This window comes from Prinia subflava, chromosome 21, assembly GCF_021018805.1.
Source record: "Prinia subflava isolate CZ2003 ecotype Zambia chromosome 21, Cam_Psub_1.2, whole genome shotgun sequence".
NCBI classification, from domain to species: Eukaryota; Metazoa; Chordata; class Aves; order Passeriformes; family Cisticolidae; genus Prinia; species Prinia subflava.
The window spans coordinates 6,049,424-6,066,689 of NC_086267.1; the positions used below are offsets into that span (position 1 = coordinate 6,049,424).

Consider the following 17,266-nt stretch of genomic DNA (forward strand, 5'->3'; position numbering starts at 1 on the left):
CTGGTTTTTGGTGATTTTTGGTGATCTTTGGTGATCTTTGGTGATTTTTGGTGATCTTTGCCTGGTTTTTGGTGATATTTGCCTGGTTTTTGGTGATTTTTGGTGATCTTTGCCTGGTTTTTTGTAATTTTGGTGATCTTTGCCTGGTTTTTGGTGATTTTTGGTGATTTTTGGTGATCTTTGCCTGGTTTTTGGTGATTTTTGGTGATTTTTGGTGATCTTTGCCTGGTTTTTGGTGATTTTTGGTGATTTTTGGTGATTTTTGGTGATTTTTGGTGATCTTTGCCTGTTTTTTGGTGATTTTTGGTGATCTTTGCCTGGTTTTTGGTGATTTTTGGTGATCTTTGCCTGGTTTTTGGTGATTTTTGATGATTTTTGGTGATCTTTGCCTGGTTTTTGGTGGTTTTTGGTGATTTTTGGTGATCTTTGCCTGGTTTTTGGTGATTTTTGGTGATTTTTGGTGATCTTTGCCTGGTTTTTGGTGATTTTTGGTGATCTTTGGTGATCTTTGGTGATTTTTGGTGATCTTTGCCTGGTTTTTGGTGATATTTGCCTGGTTTTTGGTGATTTTTGGTGATCTTTGCCTGGTTTTTTGTAATTTTGGTGATCTTTGCCTGGTTTTTGGTGATCTTTGCCTGGTTTTTGGTGATCTTTGCCTGGTTTTTGGTGATTTTTGGTGATCTTTGCCTGGTTTTTGGTGATTTTTGGTGATTTTTGGTGATCTTTGCCTGGTTTTTGGGGGTGGAGGAGGCTCCTGCTGTGCCTGTGTGATTTGCACAGGGCTCATTTCCGTGGCCTTTCCCTGATTTCCATGGGACACAAATGGAGGGAGCTGGGATTTGAATGGGCGATGCCCCCTTGGATCACACACACACAGCTGCTGCTGCCTGCCAGAATGTTCTTTTCATTTCTCTTTTATTTGGATATTTTGGAAAATTCTTACAAGGCTGGGGAAGGGATTCCTGGATGCATCTCTGGAGCTGCTCTTTATGAAGAAATGGAAATTACCAGGAGTGTTTGCAGGGCAGTGGGGTTGGTGAGGATTCTGCCTCACGTTGACAGACTTGAGAGATTGATGGAAAATATCATTTCTGGAGGTTTTTTCATTAACTGAACCCATTTTTGGCTGCTTTTTGGGGCTGAAAGGTGTTTCCAGATGGGATGGAGGCTGCTCCTCTGGCTTTCACAGAAGAGAAGGGAGGTGCTGTGGAAGTCAGAATTCTGCAGCCTGGAATTCTGTAAAATGTAGAACACACCTGGACCGTGCCCAGCCCTCAGCAGCAGGCTGGGGACACCTCCTCAGTGTCACAGTGGACACGGGAAGAACCACACGAGGACACGCTGGTGAGCGAAGCAGGAAAAGAGGGCGAGTTTATTTACAAAACCCAGTTTTATACATTTCTCATGGTGCCCGTGGATTGGAGGATGGAATTCCACCTCTCAATCTACGTTGGTCGAGCTGTCAATCACATTTTTCCTCTTACTTAGAAATATGTAAACAATAAAAGACAGTTAGCAAAACATTGCCAGTGTTTATAGTAGAAAGTGTGATAAGGTGAAACTTCTGACTCTAATATGAAGAACATAACAGAAGGCTTAAAAAAGTTTTCAAAACTAAAGTAACACCTCAGATCTTTTATTTTTTCTCTAAATCTTCGTGTTTCTTCCCAAATGCACACTTAGGATCATGGAAACATGGAATATGATCACATATGAGGATATGTGATCGTGCTTGGGGCCACAGAGTGCTCATAAACAGGATTTTCTCCTCAAAATGCAGCTTGAGGAGCAGGTGGCTGTGGTTTATTGTGTGTTTGGCTCCTCCTCAGCGGGGTTGTGGCAATAATCCTCCGTGTTCAGATCAGGCCTGCACACCAGGATGTAGCACTTGGGCGCAAAGTAGCTGGCCAGGATGGCCAGGCTGGTGGCCAGCACGGTGCAGATCTGCGTGACGGCCCTGAGCACCGTCCTGAGCGTGGCGAAAATCACCAGGAAGAAGATCCAGATGACCAAACAGCCGAGCGTGGCGAAGGTGATGCCCCTGGCCACGTTGTAGCGGCCGCGCGGGGTCTGCACCATGAAGGTGCACAGGAAGCAGGCGGAGGCCAGGCCGCTGTTGAAGCCGTGCAGGAGGGCGAAGGCGGCCCAGGACCGGGTGCCGCACACCAGCAGCACCTCGCTGGGCAGCGACGCGTAGTCAACCACCAAAAAATCAGGCCCCAGGCGGAGGTGGCAGAAACAGAGCAACGCCTGGACGAGGAACGAGGCGGCCACCAGCAGCCAGGCCCTGCCGCGCGTCACCCAGCGCAGCAAGCGGGGGAATTCTGTCACCAGTGTCACCTCCAGCGCCTTGGGCAGCAGCGTGGAGAGGCAGCCGTTGAGGCAGAGCGCGAAGGAGAGCTGCTGCAGCGCGCAGCGCGCGCCGCCGGGCCTGCCCACGTACAGGCAGCAGCTGAGGCTCTGCAGCAGCAGCCACAGCAGGCCCAGCACGCTGCGGCCGCCGCCCGCCAGCCGCACCAGCGGAGAACGGAGGTGTCTGAGGAAGAGCAGCGCGGCCGCGCCGCTCAGCGCCGCCGTCAGCGCCGCCAGCGCCGCCAGAGCCACGGCCAGAGGCTCGTCCCAGAACAGGAAGCGCTCGGCGCGGTCGTGGCAGCGCGTGCTCCGCGCCGGGGCCCACTGGTGCCGCGGGCACGGCGAGCAGGAGGTGCTGTCTGCGGGGAGAGCCTGCTCAGCACCCCTGGCAGGGGTTTGGGGGTGCTTTGGGGGTGTTTTCCCTGCACCCCTGGCACTGCTGGCAGGGTTTAGAGGCTGCTTTATAGGGGATGTTTTCCCTGCACCCCTGGCACCGCCGGCAGAGATTTGAGGGTGCTTTGGGGATGTTTTCCCCATGGGCCTGGCACCGCTGGCAGGGGTTTAGGGGGTGCTTTGGGGATGTTTTCCCTGCAGGCCTGGCACCCCTGGCAGAGATTTGGGGGTCCTTTGGGGATGTTTTCCCTGCAGGCCTGGCACCGCTGGCAGAGATTTGGGGGTGCTTTATTGGGGGTGTTTTACCTGTGGGCCTGGCATCTCTGGCAGGGTTTAGGGGGTGCTTTATTGGGGGTGTTTTACCCTCAGGCCTGGCACCGCTGGCAGAGATTTGGGGGTGCTTTGGGGGTGTTCTCCCTGCACCCCTGGCACCGCTGGCAGACATTTAGAGGGTGCTTTGGGGGTGTTTTACCCTCAGGCCTGGCACTGCTGGCAGGGTTTAGAGGGTGCTTTATTGGGGGTGTTTTACCCGCACCCCTGGCACCGCTGGCAGGGTTTTGGGGGGTGCTTTGGGGGTGTTTTGCCTGGAGGCCTGGCACCGCTGGCAGGGGTTTGGGTGTTGCTTTTGGGGTGTTTTCCCTGCACCCCTGGCACCGCCGGCAGAGATTTGGGGGTGCTTTGGGGGTGTTTTCCCCATGGGCCTGGCACCGCTGGCAGGGTTTAGGGGGTGCTTTGGGGATGTTTTCCCTGCAGGCCTGGCACCGCTGGCAGAGATTTGGGGTTTGCTTTAGGGGGTGTTTTCCCTGCAGGCCTGGCACTGCTGGCAGAGATTTGGGGGTGCTTTGGGGGGTACTTTCCTCGTGGGCCTGCTCAGCACCCCTGGCAGGGGTTTAGGGGGTGCTTTGGGGGGTGTTTTGCCTGGAGGCCTGGCACTGCTGGCAGGGGTTTAGGTGTTGCTTTCGAGGTGTTTCCCTGCACCCCTGGCACCCCTGGCAGAGATTTGGGGTTTGCTTTCGAGGTGTTTCCCTGCACCCCTGGCACCACTGGCAGAGATTTGGGGGTGCTTTGGGGGTGTTTTGCCTGTTTCCCACCCTCTGAGGTGTGTCGGATCTTCGAAGCTTGTGGGAGTTCACCCTCCACTTTTCCTCCCTCCTCCCTGAAGGATCCTGGGATTTCTTGCCTCTGTTTCCCTTCCTCAGCAATCCCAGAAGTTTATCCCGAGGCCTCACCTGCGCTGCTCCAGAAGGTGTTTTCTGAGCAGTCTGTGCAGTCATAGCAGCACAGGTTGAATCCTTTTATTCTCCTGAACTGTCCTGGTTCACAGCGCCTGAAGCACTCGGACGTGGGCTCCTGGCAGAGGCAGGAATGACATCAGCCAGGCAACTCCAGAATTGTCATCTCAAACAGATCAACGTGAGCTGTGCCCTTTTTTACCTTCTTATCTGCGGTGTGGAACTGGATCTCGGACCTGCGGATGTACAGGGACTGGTCGTAGTCCCCCACGGGCAGGTAGGTGAGGCTGCCGTCCCTCCAGGCCCACAGGATGAGTTTGTAGCCCGTGTTTGTGCCGTGGGACTGATCAAACCTGAAGCTCTGCCCGTTCACCTCGAACGGGAGGGTGTTCATGAAGTGCAGCAGCTGGGGAGGAAACGAAAGCAAAATTGATTTGGGTACAGTTGTAATCAAAATTGATTCTAATCAAAATCGATTCTAATCAAAATTGATTTGGGTACAGTTGTTCTAATCAAAATAGATTCTAATCAAGATCGATTTGGGTACAGTTCTAATCAAAATTGATTCTAATCACAATCGATTTGGGTACAGATGTTCTAATCAAAATCGATTTGGGTACAGTTGTTCTAATCAAAATCGATTTGGGTACAGATGTTCTAATCAAAATCGATTTGGGTACAGTTGTTCTAATCAAAATCGATTCTAATCAAAATCCATTTGGGTACAGTTATTGTAATCAAAATTGATTCTAATCAAAATTGATTTGGATACAGTTCTAATCAAAATCGATCCTAATCAGAATCAATTTGGGTACAGTTGTTGTTTGGAGGATGACAGTTCTGCAAGCCGGAACCAGCTGTCCCTCAGGTGGGCCAAGACTGTGACCAACCCCAGCCCTGTTCCCCTCAGACCTCTCCTCACCTGCCAGGACCTGATGAGAGTTTTGGGACAGCCTTTGGCGTTGCAGCCCAGGGCTCTGTGCAGGGCGTGGGCCACGCCGTACACGGCCACGTGCACCGGCTGCACCGTGGTCACGCCCAGCCTGGGCCAGATGTCCCCGAGGGTGACACGGTCACACTGCTGGCACCGCGTGTCCGGCCCCTCGGCGCTGCCCAGCCGGCTCAGCTCCCTGGAGCGCCGGCAGAACCCGTCCTGCGTGACGGAGCCCAGCAGCTCGGCCACGTACTCCTGGAAGCCGGGCACCGTGCCCGCCCTCATGGCAAAGCCCAGCACCGTCCCGATGCTCTGGATGTTGGGCGTGGTGGCGGCGATGTCCGACACCATCCAGGCCTCGGTGCCCACCCACACCTTCTTGCCCAGCCCCATGGCGATGCTGGCGTCCAGCAGCGCCTGTGCCGGCAGGCTGTAGGCGAACAGCACCACCACGTTGACTTTGGTGCTGTTGATCACCCTGACGGTGTCTTCCAGCTGCCTCTTGGCGCCGGGCTCGGCCAGCTCGGTGGGGATGAGCCCCTCGAAGGCGATGCAGATGTTGTTGGCGCCGGCCGTGCCGAGGAAGAGCGCGCGCGCGGCCCGGCCGTACTCGTCGTCGCTGCCCACCACGGCCACCCAGTTCCAGCCGAACTGGTTGAGCAGCAGCACCACGGCCTCCACCAGGTTCTTGTCGCTGGGCACGGTGCGGTAGAAGGACGGGTAGAGCTCGGTGTTGCTCAGGGTCTCGCTGCTGGCGCCGTAGCTCACCTGCACAGGTGGGGCGGAGGGGAAGGGAGCGTTGGTGTTTTTAAATGGGATGGGATGGCAGGAGCTGTGTCCGGGTGTCAGGAGTCCTGTCTGTCCACAGAGCATTTTACCTGCGGGATCAAGGAGCTGAACAGCTTGAATTAACATTTGATATTTGTATCAAATCCCAATTCTGGAGGTTGTTTCATTACCTGTACCTCAAAGGGAGGATTCCTGTCTCTCCAGAGAGGATTTTGCCTGCAGGATCAAAGAGCTGAAGAGTTTGGCTGTGACCAGAGTGCTGGGATACACAGAGGGATGCACAGATACCAAATTGACATTCAAATACTCATATCAAATATGTATTCTGGAGGTTATTTCACTACCTTAACCTAAAAATGGAGGATTCCTGTCTCCCCAGAGAGGTTTTTACCTGCGGGATCAGGAAGGAGCTGAAGAGTTTGGCTGTGATCAGAGCGCTGGGATACACAGAGGGATGCACAAGTATCAAATTTATATTTGATATTCGTATCAAATACCAATTCTGGAGGTTATTTCATTATGTGAACCAAAAAGGGAGGGAGGATTCCTGTCTGTCCAGAGAGGATTTTACCTGTGGGATCAAGGAGCTGAAGAGCTTGGCTGTGACCAGATATTGGCTGGGATACACAGAGGGATGCACAGATATCAAATCGACATTCAGTATTTGTATTCAATACAAATTTGTATTCAATCCCAATTCTGGAGGTTGTTTCATTACCTGAACCTCAAATGGAGGATTCCTGTCTCTCCAGAGAGGATTTTACCTGCGGGATCAGGAAGGAGCTGAAGAGTTTGGCTGTGACCAGAGCACTGGGATACACAGAGGGATGCACAGATATCAAACTGATATTCGATATTCATATCAAATCCCAATTCTGGAGGTTGTTTCACTACCTAAACCTCAAAAGGAGGCTTCCCAACTCTCCAGAGAGGATTTTACCTGCGGGATCAGGAAGGAGCTGAAGAGTTTGGCCGTGACCAGGCACAGGTCGGACTTGTGCGGGCCGATGACGGCGGTGACGCGGGGCTGGTACTGGGTGTAGTTGCAGAGCACCCCGATGGCCGTGGTGCCCCTGCGGCTGAGGAAGAGCAGGCTGGGCTGCAGGGCCACCAGCGGCTCGAAGCACGAGTCGTGGATGTCGTAGCCCAGCGTGACCCCCGGCAGCAGCCAGCTGGAGTTGTTGATCTGCTCGATGGCGAAGCGCATGCCCAGAGCCCAGATCAGCCCGTTCATGTACAGCCTGAGGGCAGAGGGGACAGCGGGGACACGCCTGGCACGGCTGGCCTTTGTCACCTGCTGTGACCTGGCACGGCTGGCCTTTGTCACCTGCTGTGACCTTCTGGCACGGCTGGCCTTTGTCACCTGCTGTGACCTGGCACGGCTGGCCTTTGTCACCTGCTCTGACCTGGCACGGCTGGCCTTTGTCACCTGCTCTGGCATTCTGGCACGGCTGGCCTTTGTCACCTGCTGTGACCTGACAGGGCTGGCCTTTGTCACCTGCTCGGACCTTCTGGCACGGCTGGCCTTTGTCACCTGCTCTGATGTTCTTTTGTCACCTGCTGTGACCTTCTGGCACGTTGGCCTTTGTCACCTGCTGTGACCTGACACGGCTGGCCTTTGTCACCTGCTGTGACCTGGCACGGCTGGCCTTTGTCACCTGCTCTGACCTTCTGGCAGGGCTGGCCTTTGTCACCTGCTCTGATGTTCTTTTGTCACCTGCTCTGACCTTCTGGCACGGCTGGCCTTTGTCACCTGCTCTGACCTGGCACGGCTGGCCTTTGTCACCTGCTGTGACCTCCTGGCACGGCTGGCCTTTGTCACCTGCTCTGACCTCCTGGCACGGCTGGCCTTTGTCACCTGCTGTGACCTGGCACGGCTGGCCTTTGTCACCTGCTCTGACCTCCTGGCACGGCTGGCCTTTGTCACCTGCTGTGACCTGGCACGGCTGGCCTTTGTCACCTCCTCTGATGTTCTGGCAGGGCTGGCCTTTGTCACCTGCTCTGATGTTCTTTTGTCACCTGCTCTGATGTTCTGGCACGGCTGGCCTTTGTCACCTGCTCTCACCTGGCACGGCTGGCCTTTGTCACCTGCTGTGACCTGACACGGCTGGCCTTTGTCACCTGCTGTGACCTGGCACGGCTGGCCTTTGTCACCTGCTGTGACCTTCTGGCACGGCTGGCCTTTGTCACCTGCTGTGACCTGGCACGGCTGGCTTTTGTCACCTGCTCTGATGTTCTGGCACGGCTGGCCTTTGTCACCTGCTGTGACCTGGCACGGCTGGCCTTGGTCACCTGCTGTGACCTGGCACGGCTGGCCTTTGTCACCTGCTCTGACCTGGCACGGCTGGCCTTGGTCACCTGCTCTGATGTTCTTTTGTCACCTGCTCTGATGTTCTGGCACGGCTGGCCTTTGTCACCTGCTGTGACCTGACACGGCTGGCCTTTGTCACCTGCTGTGACCTGACACGGCTGGCCTTTGTCACCTGCTCTGACCTGGCACGGCTGGCCTTTGTCACCTGCTCTGACCTGGCACGGCTGGCCTTTGTCACCTGCTGTGACCTGACACGGCTGGCCTTTGTCACCTGCTCTGACCTGGCACGGCTGGCCTTTGTCACCTGCTGTGACCTTCTGGCACAGCTGGCCTTTGTCACCTGCTCTGGCATTCTGGCACGGCTGGCCTTTGTCACCTGCTCGGACCTTCTGGCACGGCTGGCCTTTGTCACCTGCTCTGACCTGGCACGGCTGGCCTTTGTCACCTCCTCTGATGTTCTGGCAGGGCTGGCCTTTGTCACCTGCTCTGATGTTCTTTTGTCACCTGCTCTGACCTTCTGGCACGGCTGGCCTTTGTCACCTGCTGTGACCTGACAGGGCTGGCCTTTGTCACCTGCTGTGACCTGGCACGGCTGGCCTTTGTCACCTGCTGTGACCTGACAGGGCTGGCCTTTGTCACCTACCCATCACTGTGGGACCAAACCCAGCATTTCCAGTTTAAGGGTTTGATTCAAGCCCTAGGGAGCCAAAAGCTGCCAAAAGCTTTCCTCAAGATGGGGCTGAACTTTGACAGCGCTGAGAAAACACAAAAAATTCCCATTTTGGCACCAGCTGCTGCCCCACCCCTCAAACTCTTCTCTGCCCATCTGAGATGAATTTTGGGGGAAAAACCTGGGAAAAGGAAGGGCAGCAGGGAGTTCAGGCACAGCCAAAGCACAGGGAGATGAATTTTGGGGAAAAAAGCTGGGAAAAGGAAGGGCAGCAGAAGGGAGTTCAGGAACAGCCAGAGCATGGGGAGCTGAATTTTGGGGGGAAAAACCTGGGAAAAAGAACAGCAGAAGGGAGTTGAGGCACAGCCAAAGTCCAAGGAGATGAATTTTGGGGGAAAAAACCTGGGAAAAGGGAGGGTAGCAGGGAGTTCAGGAACAGGCAGAGCACAGGGAGATGAATTTTGGGGGAAAAAATTGGGAAAAAGACGGGCAGAAAGGAGTTCAGGCACAGCCAGAGCCCAAGGAGATGAATTTTGGGGGAAAAATTGGGAAAAGGAAGAGCAACAGGGAGTTCAGGCACAGCCAGAGCACAGGGAGATGAATTTTGGGGGGAAAACCTGCAAAAAGGGAGGGCAGCAGGGAGTTCAGGCACAGCCAGAGCACAGGGAGCTGAATTTTGGTGAAAAACCTGGGAAAATGAACAGCAGGAGGGAGTTCAGGAACAGGCAGAGCACGGGGAGATGAATTTTGGGGGAAAAAATTGGAAAAAGGAAAGGAATCAGGGAGTTCAGGAACAGCCAGAGCACAGGGAGATGAATTTTGGGGAAAAACCTGGGAAAAGGAAAGGAATCAGGGAGTTCAGGAACAGCCACAGCACCGGCAGCCGCATTCTGGGGAAAAACCTGGGAAAAGGAAAGGCAGAGAAAGGCACCCCCAGGCAGAACCAGTTCATTTCCCTTTTTTGCCCCCAGGGCCGCTCTCACCTCTCGCACTGCAGCAGGGTGGGCTCGCTGCGGGCGCTCAGGTTCACCGTGTCCTTCCCAAAGGGGAACAAACCCCCGAGCACAAAATCCCCCGGCCTGCGGAACTGCGCCGACAGGCACGAGGGGCCCGGGGAGACGGCACAGCCACAGCCCAGGCACAGCCAGAGCACCGGGAGCCGCATTCTGGGGAAAATCCTGGGAAAAGGAAAGGAATCGGGGAGTTCAGGAACAGGCAGAGCACAGGGAGCCGCATTCTGGGGAAATCCTGGGAAAAGGAAAGGAATCAGGGAGTTCAGGCACAGCCACAGCCCAGGCACAGCCAAAGGACAGGGAGCCGCATTCTGGGGAAATCCTGGGAAAATGAGCAGCAAAAGGGAGTTCAGGAACAGCCAGAGCACAGGGAGATGAATTTTGGGGAAAAACCTGGGAAAAGGAAAGGAATCGGGGAGTTCAGGCACAGCCAAAGTCCAAGGAGCTGCATTTTGGGGAAAAATCCTGCAAAAAGGAAGAGCAGCAGGGAGTTCAGGAACAGCCAAAGCACGGGGAGCTGCATTTTGGGGAAAAACCTGGAAAAAGGGAGGGTAGCAGGGAGTTCAGGAACAGCCAGAGCACAGGGAGATGAATTTTGGGGAAAAACCTGGGAAGAGGAAAGGAATCAGGGAGTTCAGGCACAGCCAGAGCAGGGGGAGCTGCATTTTGGGGAAAAACCTGGAAAAAGGGAGGGTAGCAGGGAGTTCAGGCACAGCCAGAGCAGGGGGAGATGAATTTTGGGGGAAAACCTGGGAAGAGGAAAGGCAGCAGGGAGTTCAGGAACAGCCACAGCATGGGGAGATGAATTTTAGGAGAAAAAATTGGGAAAAGGAACAGCAGGAGGGAGTTCAGGAACAGCCACAGCACGGGGAGATGAATTTTGGGGGAAAATCCTGGAAAAATGAAAGGAATCGGGGAGTTCAGGCACAGCCAGAGCAGGGGGAGATGAATTTTGGGGGAAAAACCTGGAAAAAGAAGAGCAGCAGGGAATCCAGCCTCAGCTATTCCTGGGAATTCTCTTTAAATAGAGCTCTGAGCAACTGAAGTCATGGGGAGGAATTTGTTTAGCAAAATAAATTAAATTAACTTTAGTGGGCAATAACCAAATTCCCTCTGAGGGCAGTGCAGAGCAGTTTCCCCATCCCGATTTCCTTTTCTCAGTGAGATTTATAAATCTGAGTGATTTACAAATTCACAGCTTTGGAAATTCAGGCTCCTCTGGGACAGGTGATAAAAATTCAGGTGCCCCACTCTGATTCTGGTCAAACACTTCCACAACAATAAGTTTTATTGATTTATTTTTTTAAATTTCAGGTCACCTCAGCACGGAAATAACCAAATCTTCCTCAGGGCACGGCAGGAATTTGCCTGGAGAGGTCATTCCAGGGTCACAATTTAATTAATATTGTGAGTTAATTAAGGTTGCTGAGCTGAATTGGTTATTTTTTAGGAAGTTGTTACTGGCTGATCTAATTGTTTTTTCCTCACACTGAGCTATTAATTTCAGTGTAAAAGCTTCAATCCAAGCTCACAGGGTGGTAATTTAAATTTCATTCCTGTATTTTTTCTGTCCAGGGCTGGATTTTAGGGCAGCTCTGAATGAAAAGTTCAATTTCCTGCATTTTCCACTGTATCAGAAATCTGCTTTTGCTGCCACAGTGATGGAACATTTTCCTTGCAGGAAAAGAAGCAGAAACAGAGCCCCAAATTCAGGAATATTCCAGGGGAGCAGCAGCTGCAGATGTTTTCCAGGTATGTTCATAATGACATTTTTTAAAAGGATCCTTTCCCTTCACTGGATTAATTAAATGTCAGCTTTAACTATAAAACTTTTACAAATAAGTTCTAAACAGAATCTGAACTGAATTTTGGGCAAGTTCATCTTCAGTATATTTAATAATTTTTACTTCCTAAAAGGAATAATTAGAACGAGCGTGGCAAGGGAGAAAAAGCCTTTTTCTTGTGGTCATACAATCATTTTAAGAGCTCTAAACCCATTTTTTCCCTTGCCACGCATTATTTAATTTAGTTTAAAGCCATTTCATTCCCTGCAGAGGTGAAATAGCAGCTGGCTTCATCTCCAGGGAAATAAAACAGATTTTTCCAGGGGAAGAAAATCCGAGTAGGTCACAGTGTAAATCCTCCACCCCCAGAGTGTGACCCCACAAAGGACACTGCTCAAAACCACCTTATTCACATAATTTAATGTGCAATTAGTCCAGTCTGCATGAGGTAAGAGTGATTTCTGAATTTCCCAGCTCAGAAAATCCCATTTGGCATCCTCTGGCTCCTGCAGGGTTTGCAGCAGAAGGCAGAAGCCTCCCCCAGCAGTGATTTACAGTACAAGTGTGGATTTCCCTCCCGACAGAGGCAGAAAAATCCTTTTGGTAGGCATTTGAAACATTCATAAATAAAAATAAAACGCACCAGGACACGACTGAGAGGCAAACAGGTCCAGCTGGGCTGGGCAGAGGGGATTGTGCAGCATAAATGAGAATTTGCTGCACATCCCAAGTGCAAAAAGAAATTTTTTGACACGAGGGGGAAGGAGCTGCTGGATGGATCCTGCTCCAGGAACATTTTTTAAGAAATAAATCCACCCCCACTTCCTTCAACTCCAGGGAAAAGAGCTCCCTTTACATTCATTTTCATTTAAAGGATTAAAATAATTTTAATTTTAATTAAAATTAAAATTAAAATGGTTTTTGTGTTAAGCAAAGTGGCCAGGTGAGCTCCCATGGGGGTATAAATGTGTTTAAATTTGTGCTGTCACACAGCTCTTGGTGTAAATGGACAAAAACTGCTCAAGTTTGGCTTGAAAAGAAAAAACTTTTCTGGCAACAACAGCAAAAAAAACCTAAAAAACCCCCCAAAAAACCCCAACCAAACAAAAAAAATCCCTTAGCAGCTCAATCTAATGTGGAATTTTTTCCCTAACTCTAGAACTCTACAAACTGACAGATGTGCAAAAAAAAAAGAAATAAAGAACTGGTCCACGTTTATAAAGTGAATTGTTTGTCCAACTCTCAGCTCCAGGCTGGAAAGGAAAAGTGGAAATAACCACGGTCAGAGGGGGTTGTGCTTCTACCAAAACGCGGTTTTCACCCTGAAAATGCGATTTTTCACCCCCAAAAATGCGATTTTTCACCCCGAAAATGAGATTTTTCGCCCCCAAAATGGGATTTTCACCCCGAAAACGAGATTATTTTCACCCCGAAAACGGGATTTTCACCCCGAAAACGAGTTTTCACCCCGAAAACGAGAATTTTCACCCCCAAAATGAGAATTTCCACCCCGAAAACGAGATTTTCCCCCCGAAAACGAGAATTTTTCGCCCCGAAAACGAGAATTTTTCACCCCAAATATGGGAATTTCGCCCCCAAAAATGAATTTTTCACCCCGAAAACGAGATTTTTCACCCCCAAAATGAGAATTTCACCCCGAAAAATGCGATTTTTCACTCCCCAAAACGAGATTTTTCACCCCCAAAATGCGATTTTTGCCCCGAAAACGAGATTTTTTTCACCCCGAAAACGAGATTTTTTTCACCCCAAAAACGAGATTTTTCACCCCGAATATGGGAATTTCGCCCCCAAAAATGAGATCTTTCACCCCCAAAATGAGAATTTCACCCCGAAAAATGCGATTTTTCACCCCGAAAAATGCGATTTTTCACCCCGAAAACTGCAATTTTTCACCTCGAAAACGAGATTTTTCACCCCCAAAATGCGATTTTCGCCCTGAAAACGAGATTTTTCACCCCCCAAAACGAGATTTTTTGCCCCGAAAATGCGTTTTTCGCCCCGAAAAAGAGAATTTCACCCCGAAAACAAGATTTTTCACCCCCAAAATGCGATTTTCGCCCCGAAAACGAGATTTTTCACCCCCAAAAATGCCATTTTTCACCCCCAAAACGCGATTTTCGCCCCCAAAAATGCGATTTTTCACCCCCAAAAAGAGAATTTCACCCCGAAAATGCGATTTTTCACCCTCAAAATGAGATTTTTCACCCCCAAAATGCGATTTTTCACTCCCAAAATGCGATTTTCACCCTGAAAACGAGATTTTCCACCCCGAAAACGAGATTTTTCACCCCCAAAACGAGAATTTCCACCCCCAAAACGAGATTTTTCACCCCCAAAAAGAGAATTTCCACCCCCAAAACGAGAATTTCCACCCCGAAAAAGAGAATTTCCACCCCGAAAAAGAGAATTTCCACCCCCAAAACGAGAATTTCCCCCCAGACGCGCTTCCACCGCAGTCAGGGCAGGTCGAGCAGGCGGTGCCGCTCCAGCAGCTCCTGGGTGATGCCGTACACAGCCCCGATGCAGGGAACCGCCTCCCCCAGCACCGCCAGCGCCTCCTCGGGCGGGCCCACGTTCATGATCTCCAGGAAGGCTTCGCGGGACGGCAGCGCGCAGAACGCCAGCGTGGCCGCCTTGCGGACCACCCAAGGGTGGTGGGCGGCCAGAGAGGCGTTGTAGGCGTCGGTGCAGAGCACGGAGGTGCGGGAATCCCCCGAGCGCAGCCCCTGCAGGAAGAGCTGCAGCCAGCGCAGGGCGCGGTGCAGCCGCAGCAGGGTGCGGCAGCCCGAGTCGGGCCGAGCCCGCAGCGCTGCGGGGCCCGCTGCGAGCTCCTGCTGCACCATGGATTGCACTGACACGAAGCGCTGGCGCTGGCAAAGAGCCTCCAGGAGAGACACCTTGGCCACGGCGTCCTTGGAGATGAAGGAGAAGACGGCGCCGAGGCTCTGGAGGAAGCTGGGAGAGGGGAGAGGGTGGAGGGGAAAATTGAGCTGAGGCGCTGAAATAGCTCAGAGGGGGGAGAGAATACAAAAATCAACCCGAGGGTGGGAAGGGAATCTTCAAAACTATCTGAGGGGTGGAAAGAGAGTGGAAAATTCACTGAGGGGTGAAAAGAGAACCCCCAAAAAACCACCTCGGGTGAAAAGGCAAAATTCACCTAAGGGGTGAAAAAAGAACCCCAAAAACACCTGAGGGGTGAAAAGAGAACCCCAAAAAACACCTGAGGGGTGAAAAGAGAACCCCAAAAAACACCTGAGGGGTGAAAAGACAGCCCCAAAACCACCTCAGAGGTGAAAAGACAGCCCCAAAAACATCTGAGGGGTGAAAAGAGAAGGCAAAATCCACCTAAGGGGTGAAAAGAGAACCCCAAAAAACACCTGAGGGGTGAAAAAAGAACCCCAAAAAAACCACCTCAGGGGTGAAAAGAGAAGGCAAAATTCACCTAAGGGGTGAAAAGAGAACCCCAAAATACACCTGAGAGGTGAAAAGAGAACCCCAAAAAACACCTGAGAGGTGAAAAGACCGTGCAAAATCCACCTGAGGGGTGAAAAGAGAAGGCGAAATCCACCTAAGGGGTGAAAAGAGAACCCCAAAACCACCTCAGGGGTGAAAAAACCCCCCAAACCACCTCAGGGGTGAAAAGAGAGCCCCAAATCGAAGCCCTGAGACCCAGATGTGCGGGCAGCAGTGCCTGCACATCCCCCTGAGCTGGGCACGCTGCCCCAGGGCTGGGCAGGACATTCCCGAGGCAAGAAAGGCTGGGCCAGGAGCAGGGATCCACCCTGCTGGGATCCCAGCCAGGAGCAGGGATCCATCCCTGCTAGAACCTGCTGGGATCCCAGCCAGGAGCAGGGATCCACCCTGCTGGAACCTGCTGGGATCCCGGCCAGGAGCAGGGATCCACCCCGCTGGAACCTGCTGGGATCCCGGCCAGGAGCAGGGATCCACCCTGCTGGAACCTGCTGGGATCCCGGCCAGGAGCAGGGATCCACCCTGCTGGAACCTGCTGGGATCCCAGCCAGGAGCAAGGATCCACCCTGCTGGAACCTGCTGGGATCCCAGCCAGGAGCAGGGATCCCTCCCCCTGGAACCTGCTGGGATCCCAGCCAAGAGCAGGGATCCACCCTGCTGGAACCTGCTGGGATCCCAGCCAGGAGCAGGGATCCACCCTGCTGGGATCCCGGCCAGGAGCAGGGATCCACCCTGCTGGGATCCCAGCCAGGAGCAGGGATCCCTCCCCCTGGAACCTGCTGGGATCCCAGCCAGGAGCAGGGATCCACCCCGCTGGAACCTGCTGGGATCCCAGCCAGGAGCAGGGATCCATTCTGCTGGGATCCCGGCCAGGAGCAGGGATCCACCCTGCTGGGATCCCAGCCAGGAGCAGGGATCCATTCTGCTGGGATTTTAGCCAGGAGCAGGGATCCTCCCTGCTGGGATCCCGGCCAGGAGCAGGGATCCATTCTGCTGGAACCTGCTGGGATCCCGGCCAGGAGCAGGGATCCACCCTGCTGGAACCTGCTGGGATCCCGGCCAGGAGCAGGGATCCATCCCGCTGGAACCTGCTGGGATCCCAGCCAGGAGCAGGGATCCACCCCGCTGGAACCTGCTGGGATCCCAGCCAGGAGCAGGGATCCACCCCGCTGGAACCTGCTGGGATCCCAGCCAGGAGCAGGGATCCACCCCGCTGGAACCTGCTGGGATCCCGGCCAGGAGCAGGGATCCATCCCGCTGGGATCCCAGCCAGGAGCAGGGATCCATTCTGCTGGAACCTGCTGGGATCCCAGCCAGGAGCAGCAGCTGCAGCTCCCGGGCCATTCCTCACTGCCAGCTCTGATCCTGAGGGTGCAGCCTGGCAGAGCTGGCAGGGCTCAGGGCCACAAGCACAGAGTGTCCTGTGCTCACAGGGACCCCCAGCCCTGTGTCCCATGGCAGGGACACCTCCCCTGTCCCCTGCTCCAGCCTGGCCGGGGATGGAGCAGACAAGAATTCCTCCAGTGTCCCCCCTGAACTCCCTCTGTGGCACAGTGAATCCATTCCCCCTTGTCCTGCCACGCCAGGCTCCTGTAAATCATTTATTGCTCTGAGTGAGAGCACTTTTCCAATTTAATTCATCTTTTCTGCCAGCAGAAATATCCTTGGAGCTTCCCAGGAGGAGGAACGGAGGGAGAGAGCGGTTTAGGTGTGAGGGTCAAGGCTTTGTGTCCTTCACCCACCAAGCCAAGGATTCCCAAAGTGCTAATTCAGGAGACTGGGACTGAAATGTGGGGTTTTTCCTGGGCTTTTCCTCCTCTGTCCGTCTGTCCTGTCACCTCCAGTGCTGGAAAGGGCCACAGCTCCTTAAACTGGATTAAACTGCCCCAAACTCCTACAAATCTACCAGGGACAACATCATCTGATGTGGGCCAAAGCTGCGCTGTGGAGGATCTCCCTCAGAACGTGACTGGGATTTCTGCCCTGTGTCCCCTCTGCCAGTCAAGGCCGTCACCCCCGGTCCTGTCACCCCATCCTCGTGCCCACAGCGCCGCTCCGAGGGAAGCAGCGGCGCACTCACCGGATGAGCCCCCGCCAGCCGCTCAGGTAGGGCTCCAGCAGCACCTCCCGCTGCTCCGTCACGCACCCGCGGAACGCGTCCAGCACCTCCCTCATGCTGAACGCGCCCGCGGCCGCCGCCGCCATCGCTGCGCGCCTCCTCCTCCTCCCGCACCCCGCGCCGCCGCCTCGCCCAATCAGCGCCGCGTCCGTCACCCGCCGCGCCCCGCGGGCCAAT

General features: G+C 53.4%; 2 protein-coding genes across 2 annotated transcripts; both read right to left on the bottom strand.

The window, feature by feature from the left end:
• Positions 1-681: 681 nt before the first annotated feature.
• Positions 682-9,992, bottom strand: TAS1R3 (taste 1 receptor member 3). The gene is made up of 6 exons (XM_063417377.1): positions 9,665-9,992; positions 6,641-6,941; positions 4,900-5,679; positions 4,180-4,383; positions 3,975-4,095; positions 682-2,711 (listed from the first exon to the last, which is right to left on the bottom strand). Exons 1-6 carry the CDS (start codon positions 9,844-9,846, stop codon positions 1,804-1,806), a joined length of 2,496 nt encoding a protein of 831 aa, XP_063273447.1. The 5' UTR covers positions 9,847-9,992; the 3' UTR covers positions 682-1,803.
• Positions 9,993-13,890: 3,898 nt separating this feature from the next.
• CPTP (ceramide-1-phosphate transfer protein) lies at positions 13,891-17,224 on the bottom strand. Its single transcript, XM_063417378.1, has 2 exons — positions 17,051-17,224; positions 13,891-14,454 (listed from the first exon to the last, which is right to left on the bottom strand). The coding sequence occupies exons 1-2, from the start codon at positions 17,173-17,175 to the stop codon at positions 13,956-13,958; spliced, it is 624 nt and encodes a 207-aa protein (XP_063273448.1). The 5' UTR covers positions 17,176-17,224; the 3' UTR covers positions 13,891-13,955.
• Positions 17,225-17,266: the final 42 nt, after the last annotated feature.

Bases quoted from the DNA above. Each gene is read 5' to 3' on its own strand.
- TAS1R3 (XM_063417377.1), bottom strand. From the start codon at position 9,846: ATGCGGCTCCCGGTGCTCTGGCTGTGCCTGGGCTGTGGCTGTGCCGTC. The intron at 6,942-9,664 runs GTGAGAGCGGCC...CTCTGCCCTCAG, and splicing joins ACCCTGCTGCAGTGCGAGAG to GCTGTACATGAACGGGCTGA. The intron at 2,712-3,974 runs GTGAGGCCTCGG...CTCTCCCCGCAG, and splicing joins CACCTTCTGGAGCAGCGCAG to ACAGCACCTCCTGCTCGCCG.
- CPTP (XM_063417378.1), bottom strand. From the start codon at position 17,175: ATGGCGGCGGCGGCCGCGGGCGCGTTCAGCATGAGGGAGGTGCTGGAC. The intron at 14,455-17,050 runs GTGAGTGCGCCG...CCCCTCTCCCAG, and splicing joins GGCTGGCGGGGGCTCATCCG to CTTCCTCCAGAGCCTCGGCG.